The sequence below is a fragment of the Elaeis guineensis genome, chromosome 9 (genome assembly GCF_000442705.2).
Source record: "Elaeis guineensis isolate ETL-2024a chromosome 9, EG11, whole genome shotgun sequence".
Lineage (NCBI taxonomy): Eukaryota > Viridiplantae > Streptophyta > Magnoliopsida > Arecales > Arecaceae > Elaeis > Elaeis guineensis.
In genome coordinates, this window is record NC_026001.2 from 10,186,931 (window position 1) to 10,210,671 (window position 23,741).

Below are 23,741 nucleotides of genomic sequence, written 5' to 3' on the forward strand. Positions count from 1 at the left end.
GTGGGGCTATGGATGAGGGGAGGCTGAATCCGACTAAATCAAACATGGTCACGAGGCTGGTTGAGACAAGTTGGTTAGGGGTACAGCGCTGCCAAGATTGACCAATACTTGTCTTAACCTAATCACTTGTAGCCTAATTTACATGAGTCATGACCTAATCTAACCCATCGACCTAGTTCAATCTATGTTTATAATGCAACTGAAATCTGATGAAAACTCTCAGGCATTGAAACCAAAGAGGGCTTGTCGAATGAAATTTTTGTTTTCTTTTTTTTTTTAGCCTTGCTTAAGAGTAGAGATATGTTGCTACTATATTTTTTTTTTCATTTAAGTGCAGCTATTTAGGTGGTTGTTTACGTGGCCGCTCATGCTAAGATTATATTATACTATTTTATAAGTGTGGATTCTTATCTTACATTTGGTTGGAGTCATAAGTGGAAGAATAGATGGGTTTGGAAAGATGCATGGTCCCTATCTATTGTTTAGTTCAAAAAATCTTAGAAAAAAGGGATGAAAAAAAAAATAAATTATTCATTCATCTTGGTCAATAAATTCACATCCTATAAAATTCGAAAAATATAAAGATGGATGAAGTATGTAAGGGATGAGCTTATACTTGGCAAAATTATTTCTTGTTAACTTTTTGATAAAACTCTAATACTTCTTTACTTTTTATTCATTTTATTTATATATATTTTTTATTTTATCTATATCATTTATTCTAGACTATTAAATTTTATTATTAATTATTTTAATTTTAGTATATAATTTACATGATTAATTAAAATTATTTTTTATTTTTATATATATATTTACTAATTTTTAATTAACTATTTATATAAAATTAATTAAAATATCATTCAGATATCATGCATTCTTCCTTTTATTTTTACTATATTATATAGAGAAAGAAATCATTTCCATCCATCTTTTTATATTTAATCAGACATGTAAAAAGATGAATGAAAGATCTATCTATCCTCTTTTTTATCTATCTTTCTTCTCCCATCTATCATTCTTTCAATCCATCTTTTTATATCACAGAGTTAAACTTTTTACACAAATTTTAATGGCTATATTTATTCAAGGATTGAATACAGCATCCAGTATACCCAAAAAAAAAAAAAAAATGCTTGATCTCTTTCTGTACGGTGAATCTTAAAAAAATCTTTGATTCGATTCTGCGAGATGCCAATCTATTAAACCACAATAATTTCATAGCACCATAGGCCATATTGTACGGATGCCAACAATATTATTTTTTTTAAAAAAACATGAATATAAAGATATGATCTTAGTTTAATCTCAAACATAAGTAATTCACATAAGACCGGATCTAAACATCTAAACATACCTAGGAAGTCATGGATTGGCTGGCTCCAAGCTCTTTACATCCAGCACCTCCACTGCTCGTAGTTCTCGAGAACACGTGCAAACTATTGATTGTATCTACTTTTAACAAGCTATACATATAGATGACAGAGTTTTCCCATCTAAAGGTTGAGTGCGATTGTGTCCTCCTACACCGTATATACAAAGGCCTTACGGAGCTTCTCGAACATTGTAACACTCAATCATTGCCCTCATCCATGTAGAAGTCTTTACGAAGCTTTTTCTAGTACTACCACTCACCGTGCCAACTGGTTTTAGTTCCTGAGTGGAAGTATGAATGCTATGATCCTCCATCTTATATGTCCTTTAATTATGAAACCGGATAAATTGGTCTACCCTGTCTCGTTCTTCTAGTGGAAGAAGGAGAACTGGACCCTATCAAAGTGTAGCCTCACCACCCCTCCAAAATAAGGACTGGTAGGGCCGGGCAACCCCAAGCCTTGGCTCCGATTGATTTGTGTAGGGATGCTCAAGGCCTGATTAACTCCCCTTTTTTTTTTGGGCTGCTGAACCGGATCTTTACAGTATCATCCTTAAATAAATAGAGCCGTGAGAATCTGCGTGTTAACTATTCAAAAACTGAGAAGGCCTAATTAACGGATTTACGAGTAGAAATTTGATCGATTTAAAAAAAACCCATTACTATGTGCATTCGGCAGATCTCCTTTTGTTTTTAGATGCGAAGTATCAGATTTCAAATGATTAGAAGCTTTAAGTTACACAAAAGGTTATGATCATTGGTTCTAATCTTATAATGCAGATATGCTAGCCAGCAAATGAAAGCAACCTAGAAATTTTTTTTTCTTGGCACGAACCTAGAATATTTTCAATGACAGGCACAGCTAGAAGATCTTTAAGCATATTTGAAGCACAATGCACGGTATCATCATCTTTTCTTTTCTTTTCCTTTTCCTTTATTTCCTTTTTTTTCTCAGGGGTGATGCAACGTACGTCATCATCCTGGACGTAAGTACCAGCTGAAACTCCCAATTGCTACCGTTGACAACTTGACATCAACGATTGATCCAATTTTTCTCTACCAAGTAGCTGACTACGCTGTGACTCGTATCCTTTTCTGATTCTCACTGCTCAGCCAATATCAGGTTAGATGCTACTCCCTCGTAGGCTCATTGGCTATGTTATAATCCATAACAAGCTTTTCATCACAAAATACGACCCTGAATAGACTTTTCCATTTTAATCCTATGAAGACAGTCTACAATGCTAGATTGTCAGTTTTGGAGAGGCAATTGCTTTATCTGAATATCTGATATTGAGCATTGGCTTTAAAACGACCATTGGTGGAAACAACTCATAGTTCAAAACAATTACAGAAGCTGTCTTACTATACTATATTACAAACACCCACCAGTGAAACATCCAATGCTCCCTGATGCCCACTTTGAAACAACTTTTCTTTCTAAAATTTCTCCATCCACCTCTGTATTTAAAAGGGGCATTGATTTTAGTGGACCAGTTTTGCGCTTAAGGAACTGATGTCTTTTCTTCTCCTCCTTCTAACTATAACTCTTCATCTGGTAGCACTGTTGTCAAAAGCGAGTACTTGACCCCAAGTGAGATCTTACCCCTACGCAAATGCAGCTTTGCACCTGAGACGACCCAGTAACCCGGGGAGTCCTGTGGGCCACGCATCATCTCCGTTGTATCGACAAATTTAAGCAGCTTCGGAGTCTGCACTGGAACTGGCGGGCCACCAGGATACACTGCTGAGTTGATGTTCACATCTGCAGGACGGGGTGGTGGCTTCTGGGCAGCCATTGAGAAGTGAGTGCTGATCAGTGTTGAGATGAGGCCTGATTTCTGGACCAAGTTCAGAGATTCTTCCCACTCAGCATTCTTAACCAGCACGGCATTTGAAACTGTTGAGAAATGGAGGTGGAGGAAGAGGACTTTCTTGAGCCCATGATGACGGACATGTAACTGAGCCCCAGTAACAATGGAGGAATCATCATCAGCCTCAACTGGACCCGTGTAGACATGAGAAAAGTGTCTTCTCTGAACTGGCTCATAGTACCTGCGGTCATATGGTTCCTGAGGGAAGTAACTGCTAGAGTTATCCTGGAACTGGAGGATTTGAGGAAGGGATGAAAGATGTTGGAGATGGATCGCTAATCTGTTGCTCCGCTTCCCTTCCAAGTATAACCGAAGACCAGTGACTGGCCTCTTGCCTACATCAACCTGCAAGAAATATTATCTCAGAAGCAACAAGATATGAAAAAGAATATTTAAAAAAAAAAAAATCCCACAATCATATGCTGAGACTGAAATGTGGGATGATCTTGGAGATAGACTATTTGACGAAAGCATCCAACATATGTCAGACTAATCCAGGCTTCCATATGGGCAGAAGTATGTTAACAGACTTGCTTGGATACATAAAACGAAAACCTTACTACTTAAATCAAAAGCTGGCTATGCAGATCCTACTTTGTCATGTAATAGATAACGTCAGATCTAGAATTTTGGAACCAAAACTGAATTAACCAAGTCGTGGAAACAGCTAACGAATGATATTAAGGTATTATTCTCAAATAAGACTTGACCCGCAACTGAACATTGACTGCCTGTGTGCGAAAACATTATTGCTGAATGTTGAGGAGAATTGAGTGGTTGCTTCGAGAAACACACTGAATGTTATGATAAAAAATTAGATTCTGACCTTTTTTTTTTTCGTAAGACAGGCTTTCAAAAGAGAATTTAGGGGTAGTAAGATGTCATGCAAGCTATACAAGATAGCGTGCTGGCAATCATTCTATTCAAGTAGAAAATAGCTCATCATGGAAGTTATAAAAGATGGGAGAAGCTGAAGGGATCATTCTAAAAAGTAAAAACCCTAAATATCCAAGATAACATAAAAATATAGGAGGGATATCCTGTATTCCTATATAATCAAGGCAGAGAGAAAATAACATGTTGGATGAGGTTCTGGTGGTATGAGTTGTAGTAGGACTTTCCAACTGCAACTTTAAGCTATATACAAGACATTGCAGTTGGTTTCAAGAGTGCTTAATTAGGAATGCAGGATCAGCAACCCCTATGTTCCCTCTATCCTTGGTCTTCTATGTCTCCTCTTCTTAGATGATGGGAAGCCTCCAATTCACATCATGGCCCATGTACAAGACATCATTTGGTATAATAGCCAAGCATCAGACCTTGGGATGGATACCTGACCTGCTGGGCCTTCAGTAGTTTGGCCAATCTGGCGCAGATATTTGAAAAGTCAAATATTATAATGCAATATAATATATGTAAAAATCTAACCCTATGCCCTCTCCTTTCCCTGGACAACCCAACTCCCTCTCTTCTCCCCTTTACCCAGTCAATGCACCTCCCTCTCACCCCCTCTTTGCTTTCCCTCACTGATCTGCTTGTAGTTCCTCTCCTCCTTTCCTGTTGATACCCCACCATCCTTCTGTCCTCACTTTTCCTCCCCTATCCGCAGCCAACTCATGCTTCTCATGGAGAGATTGAAGTTGACAATGATGATAAGTTTAAGGCATCTTGTCTGTTTCGCAGCAGCCAGCTGTGAGAGAGTGCAGATACCAAGCAATCTCTCTCACTCTCTCCCCACACATAGTGCGCACACAGAAGGGAAGGGAAGGGGGGGGGGGGGGGGAGGGGAACCAGTGGTGTCGTGATCACCAGAAAAGCATTGATCAGTTCAGGTCCAGCCATCCCAAGCCTGAGATGTGGTTACTGCTCTAGGCTATGGCCCAACCACATCAATCCCCAGAAGTACTGGACATTCAGAAAACCCCTAATCCTCAAAGATAATGGCACCATTAATGAAAGAGACAAATGAGCCTATTTAGCAGCAACAATATCAATCCTGCATAGCATGTTTCTGCATCAAAACATCCACTCAAGCCTACTTAACCAGGTCCAGAATCAACCTAACATAAACCTTACATTCTTTAATGTCTTGTACAAGCTCTGAATGAAGTCAGTAATAATGCAATATGGGTGTTAATAATTACTACCAAGAACCTACAGACTTGTTAAAATTGAATACTTACCATACTGGTGTTAACATAGAGCTTTGGACCCATGAATGTAAACTGTAGAGAAGAACTACTCTGTTGTTTCCGCTGAGGACCAAGGGGAAGGTCACCGTAAACAGGTGCCCATTGTCTTGGCAATTGAAACTCCAGAAACTGATGAAGTTCTTCTAGTGGTGGCTTATCTGAAACAAGGAGGGCAACAATTATGAAAATCAAAACAAAATATATGGGCACTATCTGCAGCATGTGATAATAAAAAGCCTCAGACAACTCATACTTGAATACATAATTGGATGCCAGGAAACTGCTTTTGCTTCTATCAGATCATAGAAAAGGAATCAACCACGTCACCCTTTAAACTCTCCTGATGATTGCAGCCAGTTTACGAAGAGTAGTGGGGAGGGAAACATAATATGCCCGCCACAGCATATTCCTAATGACTACAGGCTCTATCTATAATTATACTACTTGGATAGATGTGCTGTCAGAACAATGAAATGCAATCCACTGTAGGAAACCAACCCATAGATTAAAAAAAAAGGATGGTTCAAAATGGTAATAAGATGCTGATGATTTATTTTTCTAGTTTGTGCTTACTAATTGATGATTGGTAGATACATAACTGAAAAGGTGAATAACCAGTGATCGCATGCAACTGGGTACAAAAGCTTGGAAAGAAACTCGTCCATTCAGCATTCTCAAAGTGCAGAAGAACCTAATGTCTGATAGATATGGGGAGACAGCTGACATAATCTCCTGATTCTTTTCCCTCGTGGTATTTAACAGCCAAAACTCGTACATGCTGATATCAATGGTTCAAATCTACCAATGCAGCTTGAGCAATTGTAAAGGCAATGATATCATTAAAGGAAGAACCTTATTCCTTTTCTCATTCAATAAAACATTGTAGAAGTCCATGGCTTGCGAAGTGCATGCACACACATGCAAGAACCAAAAAAAAAAAAAAGGGTGGTCTGTGTACTTTTCAATTATGAATTAAAACATTTCTTTTCTGCCATTACTGAAAAACTACTCATTTGTTTGACCACCTGATGGGTAAATAATATCTAAAACTATCAGAACCTTTGTTTAGGCATTGCAGTGTAGATCCTAAGGTACTGCATGAATCATCTATTTGGATGCCCCACCATAATTGGTAGCCCCAAAGCATAGCATCACATAGTTATGCCCTGGGAACATCAAAGCCTACCCTTCATATCTGTGTACAAATACCAGGAGATGCAGTGTATACTTAGTTGCCATGTACAAATGATACACCAATCAGCCAATGTGGAAGTAGTTTCATCTTTAAGCTAGTAAAATTATAGTAATTTTAATGATTGAACCAAATGAATCTCAGTCATGCAAAGCTGAAGCCAAAGCATATTCTTACATCCATCCATAGGCTGGTCTTACAAGACAACTGAAATGCAGATAACATCAGTGGATACTTACATCGCAGGTATAGATTGATGGCATGATTTAAGAATCCGCTACCAAGAACTCCAATTAAGAGAGATGTGATTGGCAAAAAAGACATTGATATAACATCAGGTTCAGATTGAACTGTGTTTAACCACTCATTATGAGATAAATCTTTATTATCTTTTCCCCCTCTTCGCTTGAAAATTTTCATGATATCCTGAAATTGAATAAGTAAAATACAATAACCATTCAGTAAGACTAGCTAAGTTTAAAGCCTTTTGACAAAGGCAAAAAGGAAATACCTCCTTTGCAGAGTAAGAACTTGATGAATTGGCACCTGCAAACCTTAACCGTTGCTCTTTGATATCAAGCTGCGCTATAAAAATATTAAAGTGGTTCAGTGGAAGAAAAGGACATCCAAATAGGCACTCCTCTAGTCTGATGCTGGATTGTTAATAATGCAACTAAGAGGTACATTACTGCACTGTCTACTTTAGTTGCAAACTGGTTGCTAAAATCAACTAAAATGGAAAATGAATATGCACAAACTATTCTGTCAACATGTGTTTGTTTCTCCTATACATAATGGGGAATTTATTCATCAGACTTTACAAAGTTGAGGTAGCATTTTAGCAAAAACACATGCTAAATTCTCCTGCAAGCATTAGTGTATCTACAATTTAAGACAAATGATAGCAGGAATTCTTCATGCACTTCTGATATTCCAAGATAGCAGGAATTCTTTATGCACTTCTGATATTGCAAGGGACAAATTACACAAAAAAGGAGAATACATAATGAATTTCATCTTTCCTTTCACAACATGCAGTGGCAAAGGACAACAAAAAGATAAATCTAGATAATCATGAAAAGGTCCAGTAACAGTAAAACCCACACACTATCAGTATCTAGAAACATAAAATAAAAAGGGATGACCATTCAGATCTGCAGAATCGTTGATTATTTCCTGCCTGTTTCAGCACAAAAATTGTTCATTCTGTTCTGCTGTCCACCCCCATACCCCCCACCCCCCCAAGCCAAAAAAAAGAAAGAAAAAAAAAATGTCTGTGTTAATTCAGCAATGCAAATATAGCCTGCCAGAAAAAGTTGCACATATGCAACCATTTTATTTTGCAGAATAGCACATACTTAATGAAAGACCTGAGTAGCAAAATCTTCTATCTTTACTCAGTGGAAATTTCATATTTGATCTATTTAATTAAGAAAGTGGAGCCAGCGTTTTCTTTTGCAAATTATTAGACCTTTGACAGCTAGTGCAGAATGTCACTTTAACCTTAGAACAAAGAACATAAGATCTCTCTCTCAAGTATATATGTATACACACAAATGTATGCATACATCAGTATGCATATATGCATGAGTGCTACGTTGCTCCCAGAGGACCATCTTACAAGTACATTCCACTAATGAAAATGATCAAATGTTCATATATGGACGCGTGCAGTTATTGTGCAGTGCAATTACTGGTAAAAAAGATTATAGAAAAACTAAGACATGAATTCCTCTATGTATGTTACCTTAGGCAATGCAAGATACAATGAGCACGAGTCATTTTCCCATTTAAACCAACTTGTAAGTTGATTACAAGCTGGTTTGGAGGGAGGAATATAACCTCGCATTCACAGACACTCATACAAATGTTATTATATCCTGATGACCAAGTACCTCAGTTTATATTCAATTAGAGGTCATACCCATAATAAAAATCTCTGTCTGTGTGTGTGGTGTGTGTGTGTGTGTGTGTTTTGTGCATGTGTGTGTGTATCAAGCATCACTCCTAGAAAACCTCGTAATGTATATTGGTAAAGAGAACCTTTTTACACTGTGTTAACTGACATTAACTTGAAAAACAGAAAAAACAACACAACAGAAGAGGATTTTTTATTTTTATAATAAAAAAAGAAACACCTTATCCTTTCCATATGCCTCTTTAGAATTCAAATGATATGGTCCGTTTACATCAAGAAATCTCCTATCTGCCAACTCCTTCAACCTTTTCTGAACTTCAACAGGTTGGAGGCTCGATGAGTGCTGTTGTCTCACATAAACTACATCCTTCCCTCCCATCTTCACACCAACAACAATATGAGTGCCAAAGTTTGAAATAAACCTGGAATTACAAGCAATAAATAAAGCACACCAAAACTTGCAAATTGCCAATGAAAGATCAAACAAAAAGGAGTGTGATACCCATGAAGCTGCTAGCTACAGATATTTTTCAATAAGTTATGAACGTTTAAGGTACTGAGCATCACATATAAAGCCTTCACAAAAACAAGAAATTCTAGTACTGATGCATTAGGCTGAGAATAATGCTACACTGAATCTTAGAAAACAATTTTAAGAAAAATGTATAGCGCAAACTTTGATAATATCAAACTCTACCAATCAACATAATTCTACTTAAAATCAGATATATGCTAGCCAAAACAAACTCAATAGAAATTTGCGAGCTAGACTTATGAGAGTCCAAAAGTCTTTCAATAAAATATGCCCAAGTTTCACCAGAAACAAGGATATGAATGCTAGAGTAAACACTGACGTAACTTCTTAGCTAAAAAAAGAAAAAGAAAAAAAAAGAGAGAAAACTTTGCAATTGGTAAGATAAATAAGCGAACATATCATCCCATTAGATATCATGGTCTTAGCAGTGACATTTGGACACAAGGGTCAAGTGCCCAAATGTCTAGAAGAATCTGATATGGGAATCTTCTTGAAATCGGACATAGGGACATGTCTGCATGTTACTATATGTGTGTGTAAGCAAATATGTATTATTCTACTCATATAATGAATATCAAGCAAGATCTATGCTCCATAAGTTTATAAAATTTGATAAAATAGTTGCTAATTGTCATGTTAGACTGGATAACTTTCATATAGAAGTGCCAGAAGTAGACACCTAATTATGATAGCATCAAGATATGATGGTATGATGTGTCAAGAAGTGTCATAATTTTTTCCAGAGTATCCAAATGTTCAACACATCAAAAAACCCAAAATTTGGAGTCTCCACACTCGAGGTAATGTAGGGCCTTAAGCATTCTCATATGGAATCATCTTTTTATTTAGATCAAATGAATATCTGACCTTGCCAAAGCAACAGGATCCCATGTTGATGGAACAGCTTGCTTAACATGATCACGAAGTACAATTTGAGATTTTGATAGTGCAACCGTGTAAAGGGTAATGAACCACCCATCAAATGCGAGAGATTTGGTGTCTGCTGCATTTTTCTGCCAACAACCTGAAAAATCAAACATATGGTTGAAAAGGCCTGAGGGAATTTTTCCGGATAAAGACAGCTCCTGGTTGAATTGCTCTGACATCTGCAAAAGATTTCACAAAAATCAGAAACTATAAGTTCTTTAAGCATTTAAACAGAAGAGATCCACAATTTGCTTTTCATATGGGAATTCATCTTCCTATATTAAGGAATGCTGGGAATGCCAGGGTTCAAAATAATGGTTCATCTGCCACTCCCTCAATGAACCAGAATAATTGGCATTTAAGCACTTTGAACACATGAAATAAAAAAAAACCAGGAAATAAAACCTTCAGATGTGCTTCTGTGAAGATACCTCCTACAATTATGCTATGTCTCACTGAAGATGCCGAAAAACAAGACCTCTCAATATCAGTTGCTTCAAATGCCAGGACTAACAAAAACCAAGCCAGACAAGGTGTATATAGTGATGGCATGGCTTCTTTTTCTTTCTTTCTTTCTTTCTTTCTTTTTTCGGTTGTTGTTGGGGGTGGCAGCATGTGGCAGTTAAACGGAATGGCTTTTTTTTTTTTAAGATAGAATATTTATTCTTGAGAATACTATCCAAGAGATCCCATTACTGAAAGAGGACATAACCAAAAACAACAAAAGAATGAGTGCTCCCACCAAAGCTTTTAAATTGTTGCAGTGAACTCCAAGGGAATTGCTTCAGGTGAATTGCAGGTTGAATTAGTTAAAAAAAAAATAATTAAAAAAAAAAAAAAAAACAACTCCATCACAATTCTTGCAATTGAGCCCATCATGTAATTGAGACTACCTTATACATGTCTTTATAAGAAACAATTGTTGATATCATTCTTCATTCAGCTAAAAAATAAAAAACAGAGAGAAAGAAAAAGAATCAGTTTGTCATTGTGGCTTTCCCATGTACCATGGCCAGAGCTCTATAACAAAGCAGATGGGAGGGTCTTACATAACTTTCATTTATATTGTGATTTTTTATGGTGGCTACTTTCTAGAGATACATCAGGTCCACTCTTTGGTTTGTTTGAAGAATGCTACTTCCCTATTAAGAGTAATTGGTCCTGTGAACTCTCTTGCTATGTCGCACGTGCACACACACCCACCTCCTAGTGACATTCTGTTCCTTTTACCAACTTTTGGAAGTTTAAGAAGAATTTCATGCATATTTCCTACGTGATGCACTGAAATTAAAACCTCATCTTTTTTCCCAGTCAGAATCGGACATGCCTTGTCATTACGCTCAGTGGCGTCTCCTCCTCAACTCACGTCCTCATTTATTCTCCCATCTAATTACTTTTTTCATAAACTATTTATTTAACAAACCTAAATCATGCCATATGTTTCCCCAAATCCAAATTTTCCAAGTTAATTTCCTAATGTATCCATTCTGGCAAGATCCAATTGAAAATATAAGCTGATAACACATAAGTAGAGTGACAGCTCCAAACTCGAGACCAAATAGTTTGGCCATGAAAATCTTGAACCCCCCGAAACAGAAATGACTACTCGCATAATAAAATAGTTTTATCCAAAAATTCAAGTCCCGGCGGAATGTCCTGGGACGTCATGTGGGACACCGGGACAGGGGTACCATCCCATGTGTTGGGCTAGGCCATCCCGCTAGTGTCCCAGTATTCCGATCGGGACATCTTGGGACATCCTCTGTCCCAAGTGTCGGGACGGGGCGAGACGGTGACGCGTCCCGTTCCATGAAAAAATCAGAACAGTCCCATCCCATGGGATGTAAAACCTTAGTTTTATCCACAGAAAACAATTGCACCGGTAGCTCACTTTTTCCATCAAGCATAAGTAAGCTTTTTTGGAAGTTACAGTGAAAGAAGCCTTACAGTGGCTCATCAAAAAAGGAGGTAATAAAATAATCAGAAGAGACAGGTAACAAAAGGAAGCAATATAATAACAGACATCATACTTTGCAGCAAACAACTTATTATCCACTCAAAAATACAGGCTGGTTCTTAGAAGTATGGAAGTGTGACTAGGAGCAAAAATAAGATTCCAATAAAGGGCCAATAAATTTCATATTCATAATAGATTTAGTGGCTTAGGGAACAACAGCATGAGAGGGAGTGGGAGCATGGTTCAAGAATGAAATGGACAAGAAAACTCAGCTAGAACTGCTTCTATTGATTAGATTATAACCAGATTGCCATAAGTTAGTCAGATAAAAAAGGTTCTTTAAACAACAAGATGGCATTACAAACATTTTTTAAGCATATCTTATTTGAATAGTTCTATGATTCTTTTCCTTGGAAATATTGAATTACAGCCACAATGAGACAAGTAGTCTAGGTCTAACTAGAGTATAACTAGGCTATCTGACATGATTCCCACAGTTTCATGTACCAAATTGTAGTTGACATTAGAAACTGACAAACCAGGTGCAGGGCAAGCTTATCCAAAATTTCCAGTAATTTTAACCTGATGACCTAGACTGAAACAATACAAAGCAGGCTCATGGATCAGTCTGTTCATGTTCCTAGTTCAAAATTTGCTAACCTTGTCCCTCCCACTTATACTTGGATTTGACTTTTGGATGTCTCAGGAAATTCTAATAATGCAAGGCCAGTTCTAAATCCTGCTATGGCTAAAATACTGCCTTATTAAAATCTTCGTAACACATTGCCAATATAACAGGTACAAAATGCCAATATGAAGTTGTTGATGAAACCAAGTAATGGCCCACATAACCAGAATGGTATGAGTAGCTAGCTTTGCATTATGCTTAAGCCCACCCCCCTCTTCCTTTTTTTTTTTTTTTTTACTTTTTGCCTTCTTGATTTGTTTGATACAAGTTTTATAGGCATGCAAAATGCAAATATCCAAGATAATTAACACCCATTCAGCACATATAGAGAGCTTGAGGTAAGTAGGCATGAGGTAAACATTAGGCAAGGCCAATTATGATAACACATGTTGTGCTTCTACAATAAATATGCATAACTGTGCATGTAAATCACAAATTGTAATATGCACTGAACATATTACACAGCTTGCAACAACGAAACGATGAAGAATCTATTGTTTATTGGACATAGTGAAAAGTGCAACACCTTTGTGATCCTTATATGGAGAGGGTTTTGCATCCCATGGGAGAGGATATATGTCTAAATGATAGTTTGATCCCGTACCAGTGCCCAACAAAAAGAAGAATGGAACTAGTGTCATACGATCTCCAATAGTAAACATTATTGCAGTAAACTTTCATATAGTGAACTTGCTACATGTATAATTCTGAGGTGTTTGCCAAATAAGACATTCCAAATCTCATCAACAGTGATCAATGCCTTATAATTCGTAATATGGCATATACCACATAGACTACGACATCAAATATCTGTTTATTTACCACGGATACTTACAGCCTTATCAAGCATATACATTTAAACCAAACAAACGCAAGCAATATAAAGAACCAAGGCAGCAAAGATTGTACCTGTTGAAAAGTCAAAACATCAGACCTGAACCGCATCCTTTCTCCCTTATCACACTTAATCGATTTCGGTACATTTGGAATACATAATCCACCTGGAAGAACAACATCCTGAACCTGATCTCGATCTAACTCGATCAAATATGGATCCGGAATTTCCCTCTTGCAGTACTTGAGCCGGATATCTGCCGCTATGTCGTATCCTAATCCAATTGAACTAATTGCAATCTCTGCAGCTTTTAAGGGCGGGGCCCTAAGCGCCATTCTTGGACATCACAGAGCAACCCAATCACTTAATTTATACCATTCACAAAAATCTTTGCCCGTCTTCAAAAAAAAAAAAAAAAAAAAATGAGCGCTCACTCAAACACGATATGATACTATTCTAATCGACCAAAATTCAAATCTTTTTTCCAAATAATACTGAAATCATCAGCAAGAACCCACGATTTGCTGAAATTTTCCTATTGCAACCAAGCATTAATCTCTAGCTTTCGAGATCGGGAAAGAAAAAAAGAAGAATAAAAAATCAACAAAATCTTCAACGAACCCAAGAACTCACGCTGCGTTTGTTTCACCAAACCTTCTCAGAGTCAGTTCCGATACATCAAAGAACGACTCCTGAATCCCAGCTCGAATGGCTTCGAGATTATATGCTCTTAGAACCCTAGAATCTTCTAGAGATCGAAAAATTTCCTGCCTCCACTTCACGGAAGCCTCCAAACCCGGAAAACTTTTTGATCGTGCATTTTTTTCCCCCTCTCCTTCTTCTCTTTTTTTTGGTTTTTTTAGTGCCTTCCACGGCTCGGAATTGAGACTTGCGTCAAAATTTTTAAAGCGGAGCAGCCGAAGTATATCAACGTCTGCTCTTTTCGCTTTCAGTGATGACACACACTCGTCCACGTTGTGGTTGTGAGAATGAATGGCGTTGTTAATAATTTTTCTGGATTAGTTATATTATATATATATATATATATATATATATATATATATATTGTCTCTGCTATATTTATATTTGTGTCTTTAGAACTTTATTATTTAGTAGATGTACATATCTGAAGTCAATGGATGAAAATGAAATGCCGTTCTGTACATTTGTGGAGTTAATAGATGAAAATGAAATGTCGTATATAGACTTGCTCAGATGCCTATTTTGTATATATCTGAAGTTAATAGATGAAAATGAAATGTTGTATATAGACTTGCTCAGGTGCCTATTTTCATCTATTAACTTCAGATGCCCTATCTGTCTGCTCAAACTCATTTTGAATGGATGTGGATCTGTTTTTTAAGCCCAAATGGTCGGATCAGATATAAAATTTAAGCTCACCCATTAGATGAGCTGGACTCAAATTTCTATTGATCCAATTCGAGCATAATATTTATATAATATATAAATATATATTATAAAATAAAATATTTTTTTTTCTTTCTTCTCATCTTATCCTTCCCATATGTGATGGGAGATACCGTGAGCACCTCGGATCGGCATTATATCGTAAGGTATTTCAAGCTCTCGAATTATCGACACGATCGCTGATTGTCGTACGAGCTGAGGAGTCAGTCTCCCTCCTGAGCTGAAGCATCCGCAAAGTCCGACCTATGCATGAGCTGCCTCAGCCGACATCTCTTTATTGTGTACGACACAGCTGTCCATCTTGAATAGATAAAAATACGGCGTAACAGTCTTCTCTGATCTCGTGGGAGCCATCAAGGGCTGAATTATCTCACCCACTATGGCAATTTCAACGGTCCGACAATCTCGAGATCGCACGATCATACAACTATACAATCCGCTGTCCGATATCCTTCTATATAAACAACAAGAGCCCGAGGATTCAGGTAAGTCAAATCGAATCCCTCTCAGAGAATCAATTACTGCTCCTTTGTTCTCTGCTTTTTTGATTTGAACATCGAAGGATCCTCGTCGGAGCCACAACCTTCGATTTGGGACTTGTTTTGTAAGTCTTTCCAGTGCTAGCATCCCTGCATTAGGACTAGGCATCTGATTTTTGACTTCAAACATTCGTCTTCCGACCTGAACCGATTTGAGCAGCAACAGATAGAGGAAGGACCTACATTCGCATTCATGGCTTCAAGACGGACATCTTCCAGCTTTCCAATGCCGCCACTTCCCGACAGGTGGCCAGCCAAGCTGATAATCAAGTTTAATCACTAGCATCGGAAGTCTCTCCATCGGCTCAATCGATCCTCCCGGCACCTATCACGGCTGACCAATTTGGTTAGCTCTCTCAAAAAGTTCAACATCTGATGACCGCAATTTAGATGGTCCAAACTTTTTTCGCACACTTTCAAGTGGCACCACAGCCTCCCTAGGCTGTCCCAACACCCTCCCACGGTGGTATGTTGCACGGTTCCTTTGGTGGTGCCGCTTGTGCCTTCCATAGCGGCACCTCTGTAGAACTCTGCTTCAATTGCGGCTCAAAACCACTACCTCAATTAGAGCTGCAGGCACCTCCTCGAAGTTCAAAAAGGAGGCTGACTCATCAGAGTCATCCTAGAGCCCAGGAACCGGCCCGACGACGATCTCCAAGCCCACAATCGGGCCATAACTCAACCCCCAGACGTCGATCTCCTCTGTTCTTCGAGGCTGGTACCGTCCGTAAGGCCGACTTCGAAAGATGATTCCAGGAGCTCAACCAGTAATTAGGCAAAAAAATAAAAAAAATCCTCAATAATAATGGCTCCTCGGTGCTGCCCTATAAAGGGTATAATAGCTCACCGCCTTTCATCCCAAGGATTGTGCAGGAATCGCTCCCTCTGTATTTTAAGTTGCCTCAACTGGAGGTCTACGATGGGACCACTGACCCTGTCGACCATGTGGAGACCTTCAAGGCAGCAATGCTCCTTCAAGGGGCATCAGATGCAATCCTCTGTCGAGCATTTTCTCCAACCCTCAAGAGGGCCACTCAGCAGTGGTACTCGAGTCTGAGGCTGGCATCAATCTATTCTTTTGAAGATCTGTGTCGATCTTTCATCAGTCATTTTATCAACAGTCGACGACAGTAAAAATGGTTCGACTACCTCCACACCATCAAGCAAAAGAAGGGCGAGTCGATCCTCTCCTTCATGAATAGATTCACTTGGCGACTTTGGAGGTCCAAAGCTTGAACTAGTCGATCGCGATGGTCGCAATGATGAGCGATCTACTGAAGAACGGCTTGAAAAAGTCTTAATAAAAACTTATCTCTAGGATCTCTCAGATATGCTTGCCTGTATGGAGAAGTATGCCTGCATAGAAGAGGCCTTTGCCGATAATACTCCTGTCGATTCAGCTACGGCGGAACCCAGCAAGAAGCTCCATCCAAGGTGAATAGAGAAAAGCCGCCCGTGCTCCCGATCTTCATCCCCGAGGTGGAATAATGGAGGTCAAGGTCGTCGATCTCAAAGTCCCCCAAGAAGGGTTCGACGACTATCACCATTTGGACAGTATGATAGGTACACACCTCTCACTGTTCCTCAGAGCGAGGTATTTTTACAAGTGAGACCTGAGTTACCTGCACCTCAACTAATGAGAATGAGATCAGAATGTCTCCGGGACCCAATTAAATATTACTTTTATCATCGTGACCGTGGCCATGATACTAAAGACTACCATCAACTTCGCAACGAGATCGATAGACTTGTTAGGCAGGGATGGCTGAATCATTTTATCCAGAGAGCGGCCCTTCAATGTCGAGCTCTGAGAGCTCTGGAGCCTCTCCCTCTGCCTCAGCCATAGCAAGCACCAGCTCGACAGGAGCGGCATCAGGTCGAAGAGTAGGTGGTCGAAGAAGAGCGATCCATCCGAGGAGAAATCCACATGATTACTGAGGGATCGTCTGGGGCCCTCGATGGGCCTAGATTTTAGAGAAGGCCTGATTAACGGGTGCCTCCAACTGGCTAAGAAGAATCCGAGTCGGATGGTGAAACTCGACTCACGTCTATGTGAGGTAACCAAATGCCGACTAATTTATCTTTTGTAGGAGAATGCGAATCTTTTTGCTTGGATTGTTACAAACATGCTCGGCATCAACACTGAAGTAATATCCTATCACATAAAAGTGGACCCAACTTGTTGATCAAAAAAGCAGAAGCGGCGGAGTCTCGCCCCGAAACATCAGGAAGCTATAACTGAAAAAGCTAAAGCTGCTCGATGGAACTTCAATTTAAATTCGGCAAATCTCTGCATGTATTACCAATAATATAATAACACTTTCTATGAAAAAAAAACTTGCAGGGCCATCAGTTTATGATGAGTGCCCGAGTTTTTCAAGAGTTGCTTCCTTCTCCTACTTGAGATCCTGAACCACAATGATGGTTAACTAACATGAGAGATAACTAATTAGACCCTCAAAAGATCGTCAAGAGTGCATGCCACAGACACAAGCTCACCGTCGGCACATAATGCCTCTCGTACGAAGATAAAAAGTACTAGATACCGCAGGCACAAGATCGCTACAGGCACACAGAGCCACTCATGAGAGATAACTTATCAGACCCTCAGAAAGCCATCGAGAGTGCATGCCACAGGCACAAGCTCGCCGTCGGTACATAATGTCTTTCGCACGAAGATGAAAAGTGCTAGATGCTGCAGGTACAAGATCATCGCAGGCACACAGAGCCACTCATGAGGGATAACTTATTAAACCCTCAGAAGGCCGTCGAGAGTGCATGCCATAGGCACAAGCTCACCGCTGGCATATAATACCTTTCGCATGAAGATAAAAAGTGTTAGATATCGCAAGCACAAGATCATCGCAGACACATAGAGCTACTCGTGAGCGATAACTTATCAAACCCTCAGAAGGCGCTGAGAGTGCATACCACAGACACAAGCTTACTGCCGGCACATAATGCCTCTCGTGCGAAGATAAGAAGTGCTAGATGCCATAGGTACAAGATCGCTGCAGGCATACAGAGCTACTCGTGAGGGATAACTTATCAGACCCTCAGAAGGTCATCGAGAGTACATGCCATAGGCACAAGCTCATCGCTGGCATATAATATCTTTTGCGTGAAGATGAGAAGTGCTAGATGCCGCAGGTATAAGATCACCGCAGGCACATAGAGCCACTCATGAGGGATAACTTATTAGACCCTCAGAAGGCCACCGAAAGTGCATGCCATAGGCACAAGCTCACCACCGATACATAATGCCTCTTATACGAACACAAGAAGTGCTAGACGTCGCAGGCACAAAATCGCCACAGGCACACAGAGCCACTTGTGAGGGATAACTTATCAGATCCTTAAAAGGCCATCAAGAGTGTATGCCATAGGCACAAGCTCGCCGTCGGCACATAATGCCTCTCGCATGAAGATGAGAAGTGCTAGATGCCGCAGGCACAAGATCACCGCAGGCACACAAAGCCACTCATGAGGATAACTTATCAGACCCTCAGAAGGCCGTCGAGAGTGTATGCCATAGGCACAAGCTTGCCGCCGGCATATAATACCTCTCGCACGAAGATGAGAAGTGCTAGATGCCTTAGGCATAAGATCGCCACAGGCACATAGAGCCATTTGTGAGGGATAACTTATCAGATCCTCAAAAGGCCACCAAAAGTACATGCCACAGCACAAGCTCACTGCCAGCACATAATGCCTCTCACGCAAAGATGAGAAGTGCTAGATATCGCAGGCACAAGATCACTGTACGCACACAGAGACACTCATGAGGGATAACTAATTAGATCCTTAGAAGGCCATCGAGAGTGCATACCATAGGTACAAGTTTGCTGCTGGCATATAATACCTCTCATGTGAAGATGAGAAGTACTAGATGCTGCAGACATAAGATCGTTGCAGGCACACAAAACCACTCGTAAAGGCTCTTATCAAATCCTCGAGAAGACCTCGACGATTCTGAGGTAGGTCTAACTTACAAAATTTCTGTAGAGCTTGAGTCGTTCGAGAAGTGAAGGAAGATCCTTAGGAAACCTCTGGAGGGACAATTAATCAGACCCTCAGAAGGTTATTGAGAGTGTAAGATACTGCAGGTACAAGCTCGCCGCTGGCACACACTACCTCTCATGCAAAGACGAGAAGAGCAAGATGCCGTAGGCATGAGATCACCACAAACACACAATGCTACTCATAAGAAATAGCTAATTGGGTGTTAGAGGAAGATAAAAAAAAGGAGGATGAGGAGGGATGTTCCGCTGCAATCGACGGAACATTAGATCAGCCATGTGAGCTAGTTCGATTTTCATCCACCAGGAACCTCACCTCCACACCATCCAACTGAGCTAATTCAATCTTCATCCATCGAAGCCTCCACCTCTTCATCAGTGCCGCCAGCTTTTATATCATGAAGTTCTAGATATGGCATTATTTTTTATAGATGGACCTTACAATCATCGAAGCCTTGGATAAGGCGGTGGCGGCAACATCGAGCATCTTCCTTCGGAACACCACAGAATTTCAGAACTCTATAATACAGCACTCTTGGATTGTAGGCGGGATGTGCTCGGGCGGAGGGGGAAGCATAGCCACAGAAGGAAAGGAGGGGGAGCCCCACGAGAGGAGGATGCACCAGCCCATCTAGCTCTTTCCTTTTGTGAGCTAGGTACCTCTGACGGACATCCCTTGCAAAGGTATTCCACTCTCTCACTCATTGTTTGATTTGCTTCAAGGATGGTAGATTTAAAGGCAAAGACGTGGCAATAGTCGAAAAAAAAGACTCCTTACCATAGAAGGAGAAGTGGAGATCCCTTTGCTCTTTGGTTCTCTATTTATAGGCATTAGCAACCGCATCAATCGCCAATCGACGCTTTCCAGGAGTTAATGCCCAAGCTGTTAATGATGCACTCCCTTCAGAATGGAAATAAATCCCCACGATGCTTTGTAAAACAAAATGGACCCATGTGGCATATTTTCTCAGGCCCTGTACCATTTTTCAGTTTAATCTTATCGGGCGAAGTAATCAACTGCCATTCTCCATAATCATCTATATTTAAGGGAGCAAAATAAGGTTATCATTCAAAATTAAATTACCTCGAATTGAATTGCCTCAAATCGGCATAAGTAAATCCACTAGCCGAGGTATTTTATTTCTTTCAAGTTTTCATACAAATAATCCCAAAGAGATAAAAAAAAAAGAAATATAAAAATTATGAGGCAGTGTTGGGATATGAGGTGCCGGCCACTAAGACATCCACTACAATAGAATCCAAATTTTATCAAGAAAATTCAAGTCTAGATCCGAATATTTGACAGTAACTCGGGCTCAAATAAACGGCCTTCCAGTGTCATAAGCATCGCAAAGTATTCAGTCCTTTCTTCCTCATATTTTTTAAAGGCTTGAAAGTTCTCTACAGTCTGAGAAGTGCCTCGGTGTTCGCTTCTCTTCAGCCTCAAGAGGGCCTTCAACTCTTTTATTCCCCAAGCAGCCGAGAATTCTTCTTGACAATCTTCCTCAATGCTACCTTGACATACTCGACTCTCCTTTCGATGACATCGGCTCTCATGGAGACTTCACCGGCTTTCTTCTCATCTTTCTCTCTTGCTCTTTTGAGCATCTCGGCTTTGAGCCCAGACTTCTTCGCCTCTTTGATCAATTCATGAGAACTCTCAATATACCCATTTAGATAATGGGCGAGCTGATAAGTAGAGAAAAAATTCATAAGTAAAAAATGATTATATAATAGGTGCTAAGTGAGAAAATCTTAACATATCCGAATAAAATAATCCATGGCTCCTCTCCTTATCTCCCTTCGAGGGACGCTCGGTAGCTCATTTGCATCGGTAGTAAGGAACGGTTTGGAAAGTAGCTTGCTTGCCAGTGTGGGAGCCCTCAGCGTTGAGACCTCAAGCTTCAACTCAGGTGGTGCAGTCCCGGACACGCTAGCAATGTTGATGGGAGCCTCGTTCAAGGAAGGCTCGACTACGGGTGAAGCTCGTTGGGTCTCACCTCCTCCAGACCTTACTCTGTGTGACCCATCCAATAACCTACAGCATCAGAGATGGTAGGAAAATCTTCTCTCACCTGTGCAATCTCATGACCCTCTGGAGGGGAGGGTTCAGACTCCCTGATCTTCAGGGTCGATTGCGCAGGATCTCCAACTTTAATTCGGAGGTTTCGTCGATAGCGGATTTGGCACCTCTTTTTCATAGAATTTTTCTTTCTTTTTGACGGGCTCAAGCTCTTCCCGGCTTCCAGTACCATCATGGAGATCCAATTGTAAGATGAACAAAGTTAGAAGAATTAAGACCAAAATAGCTTATTCGCATACCTTGAGGAGCAACTTGGCTGATATTGGCATTAAATAATGTTTGAGCTGACAACAGCTTCTTCAACTCTGAAATCTTGAAACCCTGCAGAGCTACCATCTCCTGCACCAAAGTCATGTTCATTGAAGGCTCTTTAATGAAGCCTCTTGGGGTTCGTCTCAAGCAGTAAAGTTTCAGTCTTCACCTAACGTTTGCGAGACAAAGAAGAACCTTGGCTTCCAGTTGTGTACAGCGGATGGCATACCTGGAAACATCAAGCAAAAGTCATTCTTTTTTCTCCACAGAGTCACATACCACCACTCGCACAAGTCAGGATATCGCTTAAGGCTGAAGAGAAAGCGAAAGAATGTGACATTCGGCAATGACCCCAACCAGCATACATACCACGGTGAATCCGCAGATATGCCGCCATGCATTCAGGACCACCATGTACGGCGATATTTCAAAATATTGAAGGAGCACCATGAAAAAGGGATGGAGAAGAAGCCTCAGTTCAATCGGAAGCATTCCTCATAGGAGTTCATACGTCCCAGAGGCAGATGGTAAACTAGATCATCTGGTTCTAAGACTTCAAACTGAAACGTGGAAGGTATTTGATACTGCTCATGCAATATAATTATGTCTTGCTCTGTCATTTCCGACTAGAAGCCCAGCGGTGCAAAGTTAGGCTCCATGGTGGCCATATTTCTCTCTTTCGTGCAGGAAAGCCATAAAGAGATAAAGAATAAAGGAATTCGCAATAGAAGAAGAAGGTAACCGCAGCTCTATAAGGTCCGTGTCTCATCCTGTTTGAAGATTTTAAATAACCTCAGACTCAAACGGGACCACCAAAAGTCACACTCCATTTGTGCATTAATTACAGGTGACGTATACTATCAGAGGACTGGCATATGTGCAATGCATGGAGACTGTGAATAGATACGATTGCTACTGCCGATATGGTAGTTAATGCCAGCAGCAGGTGATTCGCATTTTACGTCACTTTCGAAGGGGTGCACACAGACATGCATCAGCTGCTCCCACACAGAGGCAATTCAAATTCCAACCTTCAACAGGTATGAAAATTCATCGTGGATCATAATGAAAATTATAATCTCTTGCGATTCTAATCGTAACTCGAGTCAGTCCGGATTTTAGCCCTACCTTCAGCTCGGCTCATGCCTTGCTTAAAGCATAACAGACTAGGTATTTACCTAGGTTATGATTTTAGTTTTTGTAATTATAGTCGAGGGCCGAGCACCCATTAAATTTTTTCATATATTTTAAAAATATATATATATGATTCATATTTATCAATAGAGGAGGATTACATTTGTTCCTGTGAAGATTTTGTTACAAGATCAGGAACCTCGAATCACACAAAAAAAAAATAAAAGAAGAAGAGAGCATAAATCATTCTTCAGGAGGATTGTCAGGGCAGTCATCTGTAAGATGGTATTCCTCAACACAGACGATGCCTTCGATCTGAACGGCTGTGTCGGTCTTGTCTGTCTCATCTGAAAAGTAGAATATCATCATGAACCTTAATAAGTTATCAAACAATATCGCCTGTAAATTCTCATCCAAACAATCAGTTTGAAGCTGTTGAATGAAGTCAGAAGGAAGGTGCACCTGGGCAACGGACTTGCATCTCTCAAAGCCCGCAAAGAATACTGCCCTGCAAGCTTGGGCTATAATCTTAGCTCCTCTTTTCTCCAACTGCTTTTTCCTGCTTTAGCACATTTAAGTAAAATCTTCTGATCTATAAATTTATCCCAGAGAAGCTTGTGATTTACCTTTTTCTCTTCTAGCTTTTTCTTTAGGTGCTCCACCTCCGATCCAGCCTCCTGGATTTTCGAGAATAATTCTGGAGAGGTCTGAACTCCCTTGAAGGTAGAACGTCCATTTTCTTGAGAAACTCTCTCTCCACAGCTCATCCTCTCGAAAGTCCTAGCCCTCTTGGATG

At 40.0% G+C, this 23,741-nt stretch overlaps 1 protein-coding gene across 2 annotated transcripts; it reads right to left on the bottom strand.

Annotated features, from left to right (window-relative positions):
• Positions 1–2,646: 2,646 nt before the first annotated feature.
• On the bottom strand, positions 2,647–14,333 carry LOC140851595 (MACPF domain-containing protein At4g24290-like). Of its 2 annotated transcripts, none has more exons than XM_073243513.1 (8): positions 14,112–14,333; positions 13,565–13,888; positions 9,951–10,189; positions 8,769–8,970; positions 7,142–7,210; positions 6,870–7,056; positions 5,430–5,596; positions 2,647–3,591 (listed from the first exon to the last, which is right to left on the bottom strand). In XM_073243513.1, exons 2-8 carry the CDS (start codon positions 13,823–13,825, stop codon positions 2,914–2,916), a joined length of 1,803 nt encoding a protein of 600 aa, XP_073099614.1. In that variant the 5' UTR covers positions 13,826–13,888; positions 14,112–14,333; the 3' UTR covers positions 2,647–2,913. The 2 variants fall into 2 exon arrangements, with proteins under 2 accessions (XP_073099614.1, XP_073099613.1); XM_073243512.1 differs by having other exon boundaries at positions 2,767–3,591; positions 14,124–14,323.
• Between the last annotated feature and the right edge of the window lie 9,408 nt (positions 14,334–23,741).